This window comes from Canis aureus, chromosome 5 (assembly GCF_053574225.1).
Source record: "Canis aureus isolate CA01 chromosome 5, VMU_Caureus_v.1.0, whole genome shotgun sequence".
Lineage (NCBI taxonomy): Eukaryota > Metazoa > Chordata > Mammalia > Carnivora > Canidae > Canis > Canis aureus.
In genome coordinates this window covers 18,672,129-18,691,868 of record NC_135615.1, presented here as the reverse complement: position 1 = coordinate 18,691,868, position 19,740 = coordinate 18,672,129, and the positions used below count along the sequence as shown (strand labels likewise).

The window sequence follows — 19,740 nt, the reverse complement described above, 5'->3', positions numbered from 1 at the left end:
CAGATGCTCAACCACTGAGCCACACAGGCGTCCCAATAATGACATTTCTTATTGTTAGTTTTTTTAAAAGATTTTATTTATTTAGTCATAGAGACAGAGAGAGAGGCAGAGAAACAGGCAGAGGGAGAAGCAGGCATCATACAGAGAGCCTGATGTGGGACTCGATCCAGGGTCCCCAGGATCCCGCGCTGGGCTGCAGGCGGTGCTAAACCGCTGCGCCACCGGGGCTGCCCTTATTGTTAGTTTTTTTAATTTAAATTACCTAGGGATAGATTTTTATTTTAAGACATTTTGGTAAAGAAAGTATTTAAAAAAAATTTTTTTTAAGATTTTTTTATTTATTCATGATAGACATAGGGAGAGAGAGGCAGAGACACAGGCAGAGGGAGAAGCAGGCTCCATGCAGGGAGCCTGACATGGGACTCGATCCCTGGTCTCCAGGAATCCCACCCTGGGCCAAAGGCAGGCGCTAAACCACTGAGCTACCCAGGGATCCCCTTTTTAAAATTTTTAAATTCAAATTAATTAACATATAGCGTATTATTAGTTTCAGAGGTAGAATTCAGTGATCCATCAGTTGCATACATCATCTAGTGCTTATTACTTCAAGAGCCCTCCTTAATTACCATCACCCAATTACCCCATTGCCCCAACCCTCTCCCCTCCAACAACCCTCAGTTTATTTCCTATGATTAAGAGTCTCTTACGGTTTGTCTCTCTCTCTGATTTTTATCTTATTTTTCCCTCTCTTCCGCTATGCACCTCCGTTTTGTTTCTTAAATTCCACATAGGATTGAAATCATATGGTATTTGTCTTTCTCTAACTTATTTCACTTAGTATAATACTCTTAAGTCCCATCTATGTTATTGCAAATGGCAAGATTTCATTCTTTAGGATGGCTGAGTAATATTCCATTGTATTTATACACACTGCATCTTCTTTATCCATTCATCTGTCAATGGGCATCGGGCTTTTCTGTAGTTTGGCTATTGTGGTCATTGCTGCTTTAAACGTTGGGGTGCTGGTGCCCTTTCAAATCACTATGTTTGTATCTTTTGGATAAATACTGAGTACTGCGATTGCTGGGTCATAGGTTAGCTCTATTTTTTTCCCTAAATTTTTATTTATTTATGATAGTCACAGAGAGAGAGAGGGAGAGAGAGGCAGAGACATAGGCAGAGGGAGAAGCAGGCTCCATGCACCGGGAGCCCGACGTGGGATTCGATCCAGGGTCTCCAGGATCGCGCCCTAGGCCAAAGGCAGGCGCTAAACCGCTGCGCCACCCAGGGATCCCGGATAGCTCTATTTTTATTTAACTTTTTGAGGAAGACTTTGTATAATAATCAGGGGTAAGAAAAGTAACATTTTGGGACTATTAAATCTCTTATAATCTTCACCCCATGAGAAAATGTAGGTTAGTAAATGGCGGAACTGAGATTTGAATCTGTATTTGAATGATCTCCAAAACCTGTGTTCTTTTTGTAATGGTGTTCATTTGGTAATGGTGAATATTACAATTATTTTTACGAAATGTGATACTTGTAATCCTGAAAACTATCAATTTTTTTTCTAGACTGTCCCGAAACTAAACTTAAGAAAGCAAATGGCTGCTTTTCTGCGACCCAAGAGTAAGCTATTTGAAGATTTGTGTTTTTCACGGAGTTTTGTCCATTTTTGTGTTATTTAGTAATTCAAAGTTACAGATATCTTCATGTACTCTTTACTTTGTTTTTCACTAAATAGAAGCAAAATGTGGTCTTGTGAGCCAAGAAGATAGACCTTTATTTGCTGACAACAATTTTGCAAGGGAAGATAAGACTGAAACTCTCTGTAAACCATCCGTCAATGTCTCTGACTATTCTCCTCTTGCTTTTGTGTCACCCGAAACTCCTCAAACGTCTTCAGCAATGCTTGGTGTTACAAAGGTAAGTTGTTTTGAACTTTGTCCCCCATGTTTTTTCACATACTATCCTCTTGATATCCTTATAATGAAAAGAATCTTAGGGAGAAATGGAAGCCCTCAAGAATATAAGAGAAAACAGTGTAATAACAACAGAGAAGTAAGTACTGGGTTGAGATTTATTACGGTTGGTGGGAATAAACAAATCTTAGGTGTGCCATTATGGAGGGAAAGAATTAGAAAGCAACTGGATAGAATAGCTAGATGGATGTGAAGATGAAGGGAGGGGTTGTGGGGTAAGAATTCATTTAATAAGGATGAGATGAATGTAAAGATAGGAGAGTTTAGAGAGATTATTATTAAAAACACAGCAGTAGTGAGGCTAAGGTAGAACAGATGCTGTATATTATAAAATGCGGTAGAAATTATTTTAAATGCAAGTTAATAAAAGGCAATACAAAACATGCTCAGATTCTTCAGAATGACAGCTGGTTTTTATGAAGAACTGGGAGGAAATTTTACCCTTTTAAGTTTAATAAAGTATGATAGCCTATATTTAATTTAGCAAGAGTTGTGTTTATACATAGTACAAAGTGAAGTCTGTTTTAAGCCATAATCAGATTTATTATGAGTTTTGAACTTTGGCTGTTGTCTTTCTTGTGGTTTCTAATTAAACTTACTGTGTGGTATAATCTTGGTCGACTTTATATCTTTTGAGAATAGAGAGGACGTAAATAAACATTTTAGTTTTCTCATTAATTAAAACTGAATTTTTTTCTTAGGTAAGTGAGGTTCTTAATCTCTATCCATTAAATGAAAAAAATAAATTTTAAGCTGCAAGATTCTTAAAAAATATAAAAACTATTTTCTGGATTCTGATGCATCTTTTTTTAAATATAAGCTTAGAATAGAGACACATGTCAAATGAATAAACTCATGATTTATCATTTTTTTATAAGATGATTTATCATTATAGAATCGTAAGGAAGGAAAAGTTGCCCGTAGAGTATACAATATTATTTGTAGAAGGATGACCTTTACTTTCTCAAAGATCTCCAACAGTGGATACATTTTACGTTATCTCGGGAAACTTTAGTCTTCATAGTTGTTATATTTTGTATTTTGTATTTTTTAATTTTGTATTTTATTTGTAATTTTTTATTGGAATTCAGTTTGTTAACATATACCATAACACCCAGTGCTCATCCTGCCAAGTGACTCCCTCAGTGCCCATAACCCACTCACCCCAACCCCCTGCCCGCTTCCCCTTGCACTACACCTTGGTCATTTCCCAGGGTGAGGTGTCTCTCATGTTTTGTCACTCTCACTGATATTTTCACTCAATTTCTCTATTTCCCTTTATTCCCTTTCACTAATTTTTATATTCCCCAAATGAATGAGACCATGTAATGTTTGTCCTTTAAAGACTGACACATTTCACTCAGCATAATACCGTCCAGGTCCCTCCACCTCAAAGCAAATGGTGGGTATTTGTCGTTTCTAATGGCTGAGTAATATTCCATTGTATACATAGACCACATCTTCTTTATCCATTCGTCTTTCGATGGACACCGAGGCTCCTTCCACAGTTAGTCTATTGTGAACATTGCTGCAAGAAACATCGGGGTGCGGGTGTCCTGGCATTTCACTGCATCTGTATCTTTGGGGTAATCCCCAGCAGTGCAATTGCTGGGTCGTAGGACAGATCTATTGTTAACTCTTTGAGGAACCTCCACACAGTTCTCCAGAGTGGCTGTGCCAGTTCCCACTCCCAGCAACAGTGCAAGAGGGTTCCCCTTTCTCCACATCCTCTCCAACATTTGTTGTTTCCTGCCTTGTTAATTTTGCCCATTCTCACTGGTGGAAGGTGGTATCCCATTGTGGTTTTGATTTGTACTTCCCTGGTGGCCAGTGATGCAGAGCATTTTCTCATGTGCTTGTTGGCCATGTCTATGTCTTCCTCTGTGAAATTTCTGTCCATGTCTTTTGCCCATAGCATGATTGGATTGTTGTTTCTTTGAGTTTACTAAGTTCTTTATAGATCTTGGATACTAGCCCTTTATCTGATAGGTCATTTGCAAATACCTTCTCCCATTCTGTAGGTTGCCTTTTAGTTATGTTGACTGTTTCTTTTGCTGTGCAGAAGCTTCTTACCTTGATGAAGTCCCAATAATTCACTTTTGCTTTGCTTTCTCTTCCCTTCAGGGATGTATCTTGCAAGAAGTTGCTGTGGCCAAGTTCAAAAAGGGTGTTGCCTGTGTTCTCCTCTAGGATTCTGATGGATTCCTGTCTCACATTCAGATCTTTCATCCATTTTGAGTTTTTCTTTGTGTATGGCATAAGAGAATGGTCCAGTTTCATTCTTCTGCATGTGGCTGTCCAATTTTCCCAGCACCATTTATTGAAGAGACTGTCTTTTTTCCAGTGGATAGTCTTTCCTGCTTTGCCGACTACTATTTGAGCATAGAGTTGAGGGCCCACTTCTGGATTCTCCATTCTGTTTCCATTGATCTATGTGTCTGTTTTTGTGCCAGTACCTCACTGTCTTGATGACCACAGCTTTGTAGTACAACCTGAAATCTGGCATTGTGATGCCCCCAGCTATGGTTTTCTTTTTTAATATTCCCCTAGCTATTTGGGGTCTTTTCTGATTCCACAGAGATCTTAAGATGATTTGTTCCAACTTTCTGAAGAAAGTCCATAGTATGTTGATAGGGATTGCATTAAGTGTGTAAATTGCCCTGGGTACCATTGACATTTTCCCAATATTCATTCTGCCAATCCATGAGCATGGTATATGTTTCCATCTCTTTGTGTCTTCCTCAATTTCCTTCAGAAGTGTTCTGTAGTTTTGAGGGTAGAAACCCTTTACCTCTTTGGTTATGTATATTCCTTGTTACCTTATGCTTTTGGGTGCAATTGTAATTGGGATTGACTCCTTCATTTCTCTTTCTTCAGTCTCATTGTTAGTGTATAGAAATGCCACTGTTTTCTGGGCATTGATTTTGTATCCTGCCACACTGCCAAATGGCTGTGAGTTCTAGCAGTCTTGGGGTGGAGTCTCTTGGGTTTTCTAGCTGCATTATGATGTCATCTGCAAAGAGGGAGAGTTTGACTTCCTCTTTGCCAGTTTGAATGTCTTTTATTTCTTTTTGTTGCCTGATTGCCGAGGCTAGGACTTCTGGTACTATGTTGAATAGCAATGGTGAGAGTGGACATCCCTGTCTTGTTCCTGATCTTAGGGGATAGGCTCCCAGTGTTTCCCCATTGAGAACGATATTTTCGTAGATGGCTTTTAAGATGCTGAGGAATGTTCCCTCTATCCCTACACTCTGAAGAGTTTTGATCAGGAATGGATGTTGTATTTTGTCAAATGCTTTCTCTGCATCTATTGGGAGGATCATGTGGTTCTTGGTTCTTTCTCTTGCTGATATGATGAATCACATTGATTGCTTTACAAGTGTTGAAGCAGCCTTGCATCCCGGGGATAAATCCCACTGGGTCATGGTGAATCATCTTCTTAATGTATTGTCGGATCCTGTTGGCTAGTATCTTGTTGAGAATTTTTGCGTCCGTGTTCATCAGGGTATTGGTCTATAATTCTCCTTTTTGGTGGGGTCTGTGTCTGGTTTTGCAATTAAGGTGATGCTGGCCTCATAGAACGACTTTGGAAGTACTCCATCCCTTTCTATCTTTCATAACAGCTTTAGTGGAATAGGTATGGTTTGTTCTTTAAACGTTTGATAGAATTCCCCTGGGAAGCCATCTGGCCCCGGACTTTTGTGTCTTGGTAGGTTTTTGATGACTGCTTCAGTTTCGTCCCTGGTTATTGGCCTGTTCAGGTTTTCTATGTCTTCCTGTTGCAGTTTTGTAGTTTGTGGTTTTCCAGGAATGCACCCATTTCTTCTCGATTGCCTAATTTATTGGCGTAAAGCTGCTCATACTAAGTTTTCAAAATCGTTTGTATTTCCTTGGTGTTGGTGGTGATCCCTCCCTCTCGTTCATGATTTTATTAATTTGGGTCTTCTCTCTCTTCTTTTTAATAAGTTTGGCTAATAGTTTATCTGTCTTATTAATTCTTTCAAAGAACCAACTCCTGGTTTTTGTTGATCTGTTCCACAGTTCTTATGGTCTCTATCTCATTGAGTTCTGCTCGAATCTTTATTAATTGTCTTCTGCTGGTTGAAGGTTTCCGTTGCTGTTCCTTCTCCAGCTCCTTTAGGTGCAAGGTTAGCTTTTGCATTGAGTTCTTTCCAGTTTGGGGACGGATGCTGGTCTTGCGATGTATTTCCCCCTCAGGACTGCTTTTGCTGTTCCCAAAGATTTTGAACGGTTGTATCTTCATTCTCTTAAGTTTCCAGGAATCTTTTTAATTCTTCTCTAATTTTCTGGTTGACCCTTTAATCGTTTAGCAGGATGGTCGTTAACCTCCACGTGTTTGAAATCCTTCCATATTTCTTCTTGTGGTTTAGTTCTAGTTTCAAAGCATTATGGTCTGAAAATATGTAGGGGACAATCCCAATCTTTTGGTATCGTTTAAGACCTGATTTGTGACCCAGTATGTGGCCTATTCTGGAGAAAGTTCCATGTGCACTTGAGAAGAATGTGTATTCAGTTGCGTCTGGTTGTAAATTTCTGTAAATATCTGTGAAATCCATCTGGTCCAGTGTATCATTTAAAGCGCTTGTTTCTTTGGAGATGTTGTACTTAGGAGACCTATCGAGTGTAGAAAGCACTAGATTGAAGTCACCAAGTATATGTGTATTATTATCTAAGTATGTCCTAACATTGGTTATTAATTGTTATACTTGGCAGTTCCTGCATTTGGGGCATACATATTCATGATTGTTAGGTCATCTTTTTGGAGAGATCCTTTAGTATGATAGAGTGTCCCTCTTCATCTCCTACTACCTTCTTGGGATAAAGTTTAACTTATCTGATGTCTTTTTATGTTTGTAATGGAAGGTTGGTCAGTACATTTTAGAGAAATGGCAAGTTGAATTTTTTTTTTTTTACTTTGGTAAGTCGGCAGAAAAAATAGGTTGGAACATATATAATGACAGCAAACTTTTATTGGGAAAAGCTTTCCCATGTTGGAGAGAAAATGACATTTGGTCAGGGATCAGAATTCTTACTGTTGTGATTTTTAAATTCTACTAACATTGATTTTATTGATTCATTTAATGAATTTATTTATTGCTATCATGACTTTATAATACTCATGCCTAACTGAAATCTTTAGTGGATCCAATTATTGTAGGTTTTTTTTCTTGGATATTTTTCTTTATTGGACTTTTTTTTTTTTTATCATGTTAGCATATAGTTTTACCAGAGAGGACTCAGTTCTCTATTTCTATCCTTTTTGTTACATTTAGACTAAAATAATAGAAATTGTGGAAAATCAGGGATTGTTTCTCAAAATTTATATTGCTATGGTATTCCACTGTGTTTTTGAAATCATTCCATTAAGAGTGTAGTTAACACTCTTTTTCTAAGTGAAGAATACAAGTATTGCCTAAAACAATAATCAGCTCTAGAAGCGGAGGCTCTTCATAACCACATGGTAAAATGTCCATTCTCAGAATTCTTTTATAGTAAAGTGCTAAAAATATCTACTCATAGTCCTTGTGTCCGATGTTAAAATTTAAAATTTTAGATATTTTCTATTTATTTACCTATTCATTTTAAAGACTGTGCTTCATTATAAGGTAGTAGATTATGTTAGGAAACATAGTCGTGCTTCTCCTGGAACACCTAAAATAAGATCTGCTTGGAAGAAGCAATTTAATATTTTTCTAATGTGAATAAGTGAGCAGACAGATGGAATTCTGTAAAATGGAATGTTATAAGTATTATGCATAATATGTCATAAATATATAAATTTAAAAAGTATAGTTCAAATTTATATTTCCTTTTTCCATTTAGGATTTACAAGCTCAAATGAATTATGTTGAGGAAATAAAGAAATAAATAAGAAAGAAAGTTGTTTTTTAGTATCCTTCAATTGTCAACTTAGAATTTTAGATAAAAATTCTCACCTTTTGTTTTTTAAACCCCATCTATATTACATTAGATGTAGGCTTTCAAGGTATACATTTCTTATTAGAATTTTCATTACCAGTTCTTATTCCACGTGGAAAGTTGATGTGTTTGAAACAGTTCTTTTTCAATTTTTTTCTCGCTCTAGTGATAATTTATACCTTCCAGGTTGTGAGAGATGACCACTATCTGAAAAATTTACTTTATGGTGAAAAAAGTAAAATCTTACTTTTTAGATTTTATTTTTTATTTATGAGAGACACACACAATGATGTGGGACTAGATCCCGAGACTCCAGGATCATGCCCTGAGCCGAATGCAGACACTCAACCACTGAGCCACCCAGGCATCCCAGAACTAAATTCCTTATTACAGTATTTATAAACAAATAAATGTAGAGTAAGAAAAGTCAGTATTATTAGGGATATAGTATAAACAAAAGTCTCTTAAACTTTTTTCAATTACATTTTATAAATCTATTATATAAATGTTACCTGTATATATAAAACAGAGGCGGCTGTTCATTATATATTCCTAACTATACATACATACATACATATACACACACACATATACACACATATAGTGTGGCCTGTGGAAAAATGGTTAGGTTAGTATTAATACTAATTAATAATTAATTAGTGTTAACTAATAAGTTAATACTAACCTAACCATTTTTTTTCCACAGGCCTTTTTTAACTTACACTTTTCCCTGCCTTAAGATCATGCTTGATTGGTCACGTCTTATGTTTTTCTTTTTTTCTTCTTCTTCCTGCATTTCTTAAAGGTTTTATTTATTCATGACAGACACACACACATGCACACACACACACAGAGAGGCAGAGACACAGGCAGAGGGAGAAGCAGGCTCCATACAGGGAGCCTGACATGGGACTCGATCCTGGGGCTCCAGGATCTCGCCCTGGGCGGAATGCAGACACTCAACCACTGAACCACCATGGCTGTCCCCCCTGCATTTTTTTGTACATGACTTTCCCGTACCCTACGTTTTCCTTACATGGGGGAAAAAAAAACAAAACACATTTCTTTAGTGTCTGTTCTTTCAGTCCATCTGAAAAGTTTATGTTTCTATGTTTCTATGTTTATTGTCAATATTTTTGATTATGCCTTTCTGTTGTCTGTGTGTGTCTGTGGTTTTCATTCCTGAACCATTACCCCACAAGCCTTATTATTTTTCTCACATTCCTGGAAGGAGCTGATGTTAGATAATCATTTGTCCTTAGCATTTTGACAAACAAAAGCAACTTAAACTGTTTGTAATGCCAACTTGCCCAAATAAATACTACTAGAAACTAAATTTTAATATTTTCTCTTATAAGAGATCGTCATGCAATTATAAATCATTCAAACACATTTGAAAAATTTTAAATATAATAAAATAATTAATTTTTAAAAATATTGTATTCATTTATTCATGAGAGAGTCAGAGACAGAGGCAGAGGGAGGAGAAGCAGGCTCCATGTAGGGAGCCTGATGTGGGACTCTGGGATCACACCCTGAGCCGAAGGCAGATGCTCAACCACTGAGCCACACAGGCGTCCCAATAATGACATTTCTTATTGTTAGTTTTTTTAAAAGATTTTATTTATTTAGTCATAGAGACAGAGAGAGAGGCAGAGAAACAGGCAGAGGGAGAAGCAGGCATCATACAGAGAGCCTGATGTGGGACTCGATCCAGGGTCCCCAGGATCCCGTGCTGGGCTGCAGGCGGTGCTAAACCGCTGCGCCACCGGGGCTGCCCTTATTGTTAGTTTTTTTAATTTAAATTACCTAGGGATAGATTTTTATTTTAAGACATTTTGGTAAAGAAAGTATTTAAAAAAAATTTTTTTAAGATTTTTTTATTTATTCATGATAGACATAGGGAGAGAGAGGCAGAGACACAGGCAGAGGGAGAAGCAGGCTCCATGCAGGGAGCCTGACATGGGACTCGATCCCTGGTCTCCAGGAATCCCACCCTGGGCCAAAGGCAGGCGCTAAACCACTGAGCTACCCAGGGATCCCCTTTTTAAAATTTTTAAATTCAAATTAATTAACATATAGCGTATTATTAGTTTCAGAGGTAGAATTCAGTGATCCATCAGTTGCATACATCATCTAGTGCTTATTACTTCAAGAGCCCTCCTTAATTACCATCACCCAATTACCCCATTGCCCCAACCCTCTCCCCTCCAACAACCCTCAGTTTATTTCCTATGATTAAGAGTCTCTTACGGTTTGTCTCTCTCTCTGATTTTTATCTTATTTTTCCCTCTCTTCCGCTATGCACCTCCGTTTTGTTTCTTAAATTCCACATAGGATTGAAATCATATGGTATTTGTCTTTCTCTAACTTATTTCACTTAGTATAATACTCTTAAGTCCCATCTATGTTATTGCAAATGGCAAGATTTCATTCTTTAGGATGGCTGAGTAATATTCCATTGTATTTATACACACTGCATCTTCTTTATCCATTCATCTGTCAATGGGCATCGGGCTTTTCTGTAGTTTGGCTATTGTGGTCATTGCTGCTTTAAACGTTGGGGTGCTGGTGCCCTTTCAAATCACTATGTTTGTATCTTTTGGATAAATACTGAGTACTGCGATTGCTGGGTCATAGGTTAGCTCTATTTTTTTCCCTAAATTTTTATTTATTTATGATAGTCACAGAGAGAGAGAGGGAGAGAGAGGCAGAGACATAGGCAGAGGGAGAAGCAGGCTCCATGCACCGGGAGCCCGACGTGGGATTCGATCCAGGGTCTCCAGGATCGCGCCCTAGGCCAAAGGCAGGCGCTAAACCGCTGCGCCACCCAGGGATCCCGGATAGCTCTATTTTTATTTAACTTTTTGAGGAAGACTTTGTATAATAATCAGGGGTAAGAAAAGTAACATTTTGGGACTATTAAATCTCTTATAATCTTCACCCCATGAGAAAATGTAGGTTAGTAAATGGCGGAACTGAGATTTGAATCTGTATTTGAATGATCTCCAAAACCTGTGTTCTTTTTGTAATGGTGTTCATTTGGTAATGGTGAATATTACAATTATTTTTACGAAATGTGATACTTGTAATCCTGAAAACTATCAATTTTTTTTCTAGACTGTCCCGAAACTAAACTTAAGAAAGCAAATGGCTGCTTTTCTGCGACCCAAGAGTAAGCTATTTGAAGATTTGTGTTTTTCACGGAGTTTTGTCCATTTTTGTGTTATTTAGTAATTCAAAGTTACAGATATCTTCATGTACTCTTTACTTTGTTTTTCACTAAATAGAAGCAAAATGTGGTCTTGTGAGCCAAGAAGATAGACCTTTATTTGCTGACAACAATTTTGCAAGGGAAGATAAGACTGAAACTCTCTGTAAACCATCCGTCAATGTCTCTGACTATTCTCCTCTTGCAACGTCTTCAGCAATGCTTGGTGTTACAAAGGTAAGTTGTTTTGAACTTTGTCCCCCATGTTTTTTCACATACTATCCTCTTGATATCCTTATAATGAAAAGAATCTTAGGGAGAAATGGAAGCCCTCAAGAATATAAGAGAAAACAGTGTAATAACAACAGAGAAGTAAGTACTGGGTTGAGATTTATTACGGTTGGTGGGAATAAACAAATCTTAGGTGTGCCATTATGGAGGGAAAGAATTAGAAAGCAACTGGATAGAATAGCTAGATGGATGTGAAGATGAGGGGAGGGGTTGTGGGGTAAGAATTCATTTAATAAGGATGAGATGAATGTAAAGATAGGAGAGTTTAGAGAGATTATTATTAAAAACACAGCAGTAGTGAGGCTAAGGTAGAACAGATGCTGTATATTATAAAATGCGGTAGAAATTATTTTAAATGCAAGTTAATAAAAGGCAATACAAAACATGCTCAGATTCTTCAGAATGACAGCTGGTTTTTATGAAGAACTGGGAGGAAATTTTACCCTTTTAAGTTTAATAAAGTATGATAGCCTATATTTAATTTAGCAAGAGTTGTGTTTATACATAGTACAAAGTGAAGTCTGTTTTAAGCCATAATCAGATTTATTATGAGTTTTGAACTTTGGCTGTTGTCTTTCTTGTGGTTTCTAATTAAACTTACTGTGTGGTATAATCTTGGTCGACTTTATATCTTTTGAGAATAGAGAGGACGTAAATAAACATTTTAGTTTTCTCATTAATTAAAACTGAATTTTTTTCTTAGGTAAGTGAGGTTCTTAATCTCTATCCATTAAATGAAAAAAATAAATTTTAAGCTGCAAGATTCTTAAAAAATATAAAAACTATTTTCTGGATTCTGATGCATCTTTTTTTAAATATAAGCTTAGAATAGAGACACATGTCAAATGAATAAACTCATGATTTATCATTTTTTTATAAGATGATTTATCATTATAGAATCGTAAGGAAGGAAAAGTTGCCCGTAGAGTATACAATATTATTTGTAGAAGGATGACCTTTACTTTCTCAAAGATCTCCAACAGTGGATACATTTTACGTTATCTCGGGAAACTTTAGTCTTCATAGTTGTTATATTTTGTATTTTGTATTTTTTAATTTTGTATTTTATTTGTAATTTTTTATTGGAATTCAGTTTGTTAACATATACCATAACACCCAGTGCTCATCCTGCCAAGTGACTCCCTCAGTGCCCATAACCCACTCACCCCAACCCCCTGCCCGCTTCCCCTTGCACTACACCTTGGTCATTTCCCAGGGTGAGGTGTCTCTCATGTTTTGTCACTCTCACTGATATTTTCACTCAATTTCTCTATTTCCCTTTATTCCCTTTCACTAATTTTTATATTCCCCAAATGAATGAGACCATGTAATGTTTGTCCTTTAAAGACTGACACATTTCACTCAGCATAATACCGTCCAGGTCCCTCCACCTCAAAGCAAATGGTGGGTATTTGTCGTTTCTAATGGCTGAGTAATATTCCATTGTATACATAGACCACATCTTCTTTATCCATTCGTCTTTCGATGGACACCGAGGCTCCTTCCACAGTTAGTCTATTGTGAACATTGCTGCAAGAAACATCGGGGTGCGGGTGTCCTGGCATTTCACTGCATCTGTATCTTTGGGGTAATCCCCAGCAGTGCAATTGCTGGGTCGTAGGACAGATCTATTGTTAACTCTTTGAGGAACCTCCACACAGTTCTCCAGAGTGGCTGTGCCAGTTCCCACTCCCAGCAACAGTGCAAGAGGGTTCCCCTTTCTCCACATCCTCTCCAACATTTGTTGTTTCCTGCCTTGTTAATTTTGCCCATTCTCACTGGTGGAAGGTGGTATCCCATTGTGGTTTTGATTTGTACTTCCCTGGTGGCCAGTGATGCAGAGCATTTTCTCATGTGCTTGTTGGCCATGTCTATGTCTTCCTCTGTGAAATTTCTGTCCATGTCTTTTGCCCATAGCATGATTGGATTGTTGTTTCTTTGAGTTTACTAAGTTCTTTATAGATCTTGGATACTAGCCCTTTATCTGATAGGTCATTTGCAAATACCTTCTCCCATTCTGTAGGTTGCCTTTTAGTTATGTTGACTGTTTCTTTTGCTGTGCAGAAGCTTCTTACCTTGATGAAGTCCCAATAATTCACTTTTGCTTTGCTTTCTCTTCCCTTCAGGGATGTATCTTGCAAGAAGTTGCTGTGGCCAAGTTCAAAAAGGGTGTTGCCTGTGTTCTCCTCTAGGATTCTGATGGATTCCTGTCTCACATTCAGATCTTTCATCCATTTTGAGTTTTTCTTTGTGTATGGCATAAGAGAATGGTCCAGTTTCATTCTTCTGCATGTGGCTGTCCAATTTTCCCAGCACCATTTATTGAAGAGACTGTCTTTTTTCCAGTGGATAGTCTTTCCTGCTTTGCCGACTACTATTTGAGCATAGAGTTGAGGGCCCACTTCTGGATTCTCCATTCTGTTTCCATTGATCTATGTGTCTGTTTTTGTGCCAGTACCTCACTGTCTTGATGACCACAGCTTTGTAGTACAACCTGAAATCTGGCATTGTGATGCCCCCAGCTATGGTTTTCTTTTTTAATATTCCCCTAGCTATTTGGGGTCTTTTCTGATTCCACAGAGATCTTAAGATGATTTGTTCCAACTTTCTGAAGAAAGTCCATAGTATGTTGATAGGGATTGCATTAAGTGTGTAAATTGCCCTGGGTACCATTGACATTTTCCCAATATTCATTCTGCCAATCCATGAGCATGGTATATGTTTCCATCTCTTTGTGTCTTCCTCAATTTCCTTCAGAAGTGTTCTGTAGTTTTGAGGGTAGAAACCCTTTACCTCTTTGGTTATGTATATTCCTTGTTACCTTATGCTTTTGGGTGCAATTGTAATTGGGATTGACTCCTTCATTTCTCTTTCTTCAGTCTCATTGTTAGTGTATAGAAATGCCACTGTTTTCTGGGCATTGATTTTGTATCCTGCCACACTGCCAAATGGCTGTGAGTTCTAGCAGTCTTGGGGTGGAGTCTCTTGGGTTTTCTAGCTGCATTATGATGTCATCTGCAAAGAGGGAGAGTTTGACTTCCTCTTTGCCAGTTTGAATGTCTTTTATTTCTTTTTGTTGCCTGATTGCCGAGGCTAGGACTTCTGGTACTATGTTGAATAGCAATGGTGAGAGTGGACATCCCTGTCTTGTTCCTGATCTTAGGGGATAGGCTCCCAGTGTTTCCCCATTGAGAACGATATTTTCGTAGATGGCTTTTAAGATGCTGAGGAATGTTCCCTCTATCCCTACACTCTGAAGAGTTTTGATCAGGAATGGATGTTGTATTTTGTCAAATGCTTTCTCTGCATCTATTGGGAGGATCATGTGGTTCTTGGTTCTTTCTCTTGCTGATATGATGAATCACATTGATTGCTTTACAAGTGTTGAAGCAGCCTTGCATCCCGGGGATAAATCCCACTGGGTCATGGTGAATCATCTTCTTAATGTATTGTCGGATCCTGTTGGCTAGTATCTTGTTGAGAATTTTTGCGTCCGTGTTCATCAGGGTATTGGTCTATAATTCTCCTTTTTGGTGGGGTCTGTGTCTGGTTTTGCAATTAAGGTGATGCTGGCCTCATAGAACGACTTTGGAAGTACTCCATCCCTTTCTATCTTTCATAACAGCTTTAGTGGAATAGGTATGGTTTGTTCTTTAAACGTTTGATAGAATTCCCCTGGGAAGCCATCTGGCCCCGGACTTTTGTGTCTTGGTAGGTTTTTGATGACTGCTTCAGTTTCGTCCCTGGTTATTGGCCTGTTCAGGTTTTCTATGTCTTCCTGTTGCAGTTTTGTAGTTTGTGGTTTTCCAGGAATGCACCCATTTCTTCTCGATTGCCTAATTTATTGGCGTAAAGCTGCTCATACTAAGTTTTCAAAATCGTTTGTATTTCCTTGGTGTTGGTGGTGATCCCTCCCTCTCGTTCATGATTTTATTAATTTGGGTCTTCTCTCTCTTCTTTTTAATAAGTTTGGCTAATAGTTTATCTGTCTTATTAATTCTTTCAAAGAACCAACTCCTGGTTTTTGTTGATCTGTTCCACAGTTCTTATGGTCTCTATCTCATTGAGTTCTGCTCGAATCTTTATTAATTGTCTTCTGCTGGTTGAAGGTTTCCGTTGCTGTTCCTTCTCCAGCTCCTTTAGGTGCAAGGTTAGCTTTTGCATTGAGTTCTTTCCAGTTTGGGGACGGATGCTGGTCTTGCGATGTATTTCCCCCTCAGGACTGCTTTTGCTGTTCCCAAAGATTTTGAACGGTTGTATCTTCATTCTCATAAGTTTCCAGGAATCTTTTTAATTCTTCTCTAATTTTCTGGTTGACCCTTTAATCGTTTAGCAGGATGGTCGTTAACCTCCACGTGTTTGAAATCCTTCCATATTTCTTCTTGTGGTTTAGTTCTAGTTTCAAAGCATTATGGTCTGAAAATATGTAGGGGACAATCCCAATCTTTTGGTATCGTTTAAGACCTGATTTGTGACCCAGTATGTGGCCTATTCTGGAGAAAGTTCCATGTGCACTTGAGAAGAATGTGTATTCAGTTGCGTCTGGTTGTAAATTTCTGTAAATATCTGTGAAATCCATCTGGTCCAGTGTATCATTTAAAGCGCTTGTTTCTTTGGAGATGTTGTACTTAGGAGACCTATCGAGTGTAGAAAGCACTAGATTGAAGTCACCAAGTATATGTGTATTATTATCTAAGTATGTCCTAACATTGGTTATTAATTGTTATACTTGGCAGTTCCTGCATTTGGGGCATACATATTCATGATTGTTAGGTCATCTTTTTGGAGAGATCCTTTAGTATGATAGAGTGTCCCTCTTCATCTCCTACTACCTTCTTGGGATAAAGTTTAACTTATCTGATGTCTTTTTATGTTTGTAATGGAAGGTTGGTCAGTACATTTTAGAGAAATGGCAAGTTGAATTTTTTTTTTTTTACTTTGGTAAGTCGGCAGAAAAAATAGGTTGGAACATATATAATGACAGCAAACTTTTATTGGGAAAAGCTTTCCCATGTTGGAGAGAAAATGACATTTGGTCAGGGATCAGAATTCTTACTGTTGTGATTTTTAAATTCTACTAACATTGATTTTATTGATTCATTTAATGAATTTATTTATTGCTATCATGACTTTATAATACTCATGCCTAACTGAAATCTTTAGTGGATCCAATTATTGTAGGTTTTTTTTCTTGGATATTTTTCTTTATTGGACTTTTTTTTTTTTTATCATGTTAGCATATAGTTTTACCAGAGAGGACTCAGTTCTCTATTTCTATCCTTTTTGTTACATTTAGACTAAAATAATAGAAATTGTGGAAAATCAGGGATTGTTTCTCAAAATTTATATTGCTATGGTATTCCACTGTGTTTTTGAAATCATTCCATTAAGAGTGTAGTTAACACTCTTTTTCTAAGTGAAGAATACAAGTATTGCCTAAAACAATAATCAGCTCTAGAAGCGGAGGCTCTTCATAACCACATGGTAAAATGTCCATTCTCAGAATTCTTTTATAGTAAAGTGCTAAAAATATCTACTCATAGTCCTTGTGTCCGATGTTAAAATTTAAAATTTTAGATATTTTCTATTTATTTACCTATTCATTTTAAAGACTGTGCTTCATTATAAGGTAGTAGATTATGTTAGGAAACATAGTCGTGCTTCTCCTGGAACACCTAAAATAAGATCTGCTTGGAAGAAGCAATTTAATATTTTTCTAATGTGAATAAGTGAGCAGACAGATGGAATTCTGTAAAATGGAATGTTATAAGTATTATGCATAATATGTCATAAATATATAAATTTAAAAAGTATAGTTCAAATTTATATTTCCTTTTTCCATTTAGGATTTACAAGCTCAAATGAATTATGTTGAGGAAATAAAGAAATAAATAAGAAAGAAAGTTGTTTTTTAGTATCCTTCAATTGTCAACTTAGAATTTTAGATAAAAATTCTCACCTTTTGTTTTTTAAACCCCATCTATATTACATTAGATGTAGGCTTTCAAGGTATACATTTCTTATTAGAATTTTCATTACCAGTTCTTATTCCACGTGGAAAGTTGATGTGTTTGAAACAGTTCTTTTTCAATTTTTTTCTCGCTCTAGTGATAATTTATACCTTCCAGGTTGTGAGAGATGACCACTATCTGAAAAATTTACTTTATGGTGAAAAAAGTAAAATCTTACTTTTTAGATTTTATTTTTTATTTATGAGAGACACACACAATGATGTGGGACTAGATCCCGAGACTCCAGGATCATGCCCTGAGCCGAATGCAGACACTCAACCACTGAGCCACCCAGGCATCCCAGAACTAAATTCCTTATTACAGTATTTATAAACAAATAAATGTAGAGTAAGAAAAGTCAGTATTATTAGGGATATAGTATAAACAAAAGTCTCTTAAACTTTTTTCAATTACATTTTATAAATCTATTATATAAATGTTACCTGTATATATAAAACAGAGGCGGCTGTTCATTATATATTCCTAACTATACATACATACATACATATACACACACACATATACACACATATAGTGTGGCCTGTGGAAAAATGGTTAGGTTAGTATTAATACTAATTAATAATTAATTAGTGTTAACTAATAAGTTAATACTAACCTAACCATTTTTTTTCCACAGGCCTTTTTTAACTTACACTTTTCCCTGCCTTAAGATCATGCTTGATTGGTCACGTCTTATGTTTTTCTTTTTTTCTTCTTCTTCCTGCATTTCTTAAAGGTTTTATTTATTCATGACAGACACACACACATGCACACACACACACAGAGAGGCAGAGACACAGGCAGAGGGAGAAGCAGGCTCCATACAGGGAGCCTGACATGGGACTCGATCCTGGGGCTCCAGGATCTCGCCCTGGGCGGAATGCAGACACTCAACCACTGAACCACCATGGCTGTCCCCCCTGCATTTTTTTGTACATGACTTTCCCGTACCCTACGTTTTCCTTACATGGGGGAAAAAAAAACAAAACACATTTCTTTAGTGTCTGTTCTTTCAGTCCATCTGAAAAGTTTATGTTTCTATGTTTCTATGTTTATTGTCAATATTTTTGATTATGCCTTTCTGTTGTCTGTGTGTGTCTGTGGTTTTCATTCCTGAACCATTACCCCACAAGCCTTATTATTTTTCTCACATTCCTGGAAGGAGCTGATGTTAGATAATCATTTGTCCTTAGCATTTTGACAAACAAAAGCAACTTAAACTGTTTGTAATGCCAACTTGCCCAAATAAATACTACTAGAAACTAAATTTTAATATTTTCTCTTATAAGAGATCGTCATGCAATTATAAATCATTCAAACACATTTGAAAAATTTTAAATATAATAAAATAATTAATTTTTAAAAATATTGTATTCATTTATTCATGAGAGAGTCAGAGACAGAGGCAGAGGGAGGAGAAGCAGGCTCCATGTAGGGAGCCTGATGTGGGACTCTGGGATCACACCCTGAGCCGAAGGCAGATGCTCAACCACTGAGCCACACAGGCGTCCCAATAATGACATTTCTTATTGTTAGTTTTTTTAAAAGATTTTATTTATTTAGTCATAGAGACAGAGAGAGAGGCAGAGAAACAGGCAGAGGGAGAAGCAGGCATCATACAGAGAGCCTGATGTGGGACTCGATCCAGGGTCCCCAGGATCCCGTGCTGGGCTGCAGGCGGTGCTAAACCGCTGCGCCACCGGGGCTGCCCTTATTGTTAGTTTTTTTAATTTAAATTACCTAGGGATAGATTTTTATTTTAAGACATTTTGGTAAAGAAAGTATTTAAAAAAATTTTTTTTAAGATTTTTTTATTTATTCATGATAGACATAGGGAGAGAGAGGCAGAGACACAGGCAGAGGGAGAAGCAGGCTCCATGCAGGGAGCCTGACATGGGACTCGATCCCTGGTCTCCAGGAATCCCACCCTGGGCCAAAGGCAGGCGCTAAACCACTGAGCTACCCAGGGATCCCCTTTTTAAAATTTTTAAATTCAAATTAATTAACATATAGCGTATTAGTTTCAGAGGTAGAATTCAGTGATCCATCAGTTGCATACATCATCTAGTGCTTATTACTTCAAGAGCCCTCCTTAATTACCATCACCCAATTACCCCATTGCCCCAACCCTCTCCCCTCCAACAACCCTCAGTTTATTTCCTATGATTAAGAGTCTCTTACGGTTTGTCTCTCTCTCTGATTTTTATCTTATTTTTCCCTCTCTTCCGCTATGCACCTCCGTTTTGTTTCTTAAATTCCACATAGGATTGAAATCATATGGTATTTGTCTTTCTCTAACTTATTT

General features: G+C 37.2%; 1 protein-coding gene across 1 annotated transcript in view; it reads left to right on the top strand.

The window, feature by feature from the left end:
- The window catches only part of LOC144313292 (ankyrin repeat domain-containing protein 26-like), a 134,875-nt gene that overhangs the window by 30,852 nt on the left and 84,283 nt on the right, over positions 1 to 19,740 (top strand). Inside the window, 2 exon segments of the mRNA XM_077896430.1 lie at positions 1,575 to 1,629; positions 1,745 to 2,160. Of these exon segments, the coding sequence (XP_077752556.1) occupies positions 1,575 to 1,629; positions 1,745 to 2,160 (471 nt within the window).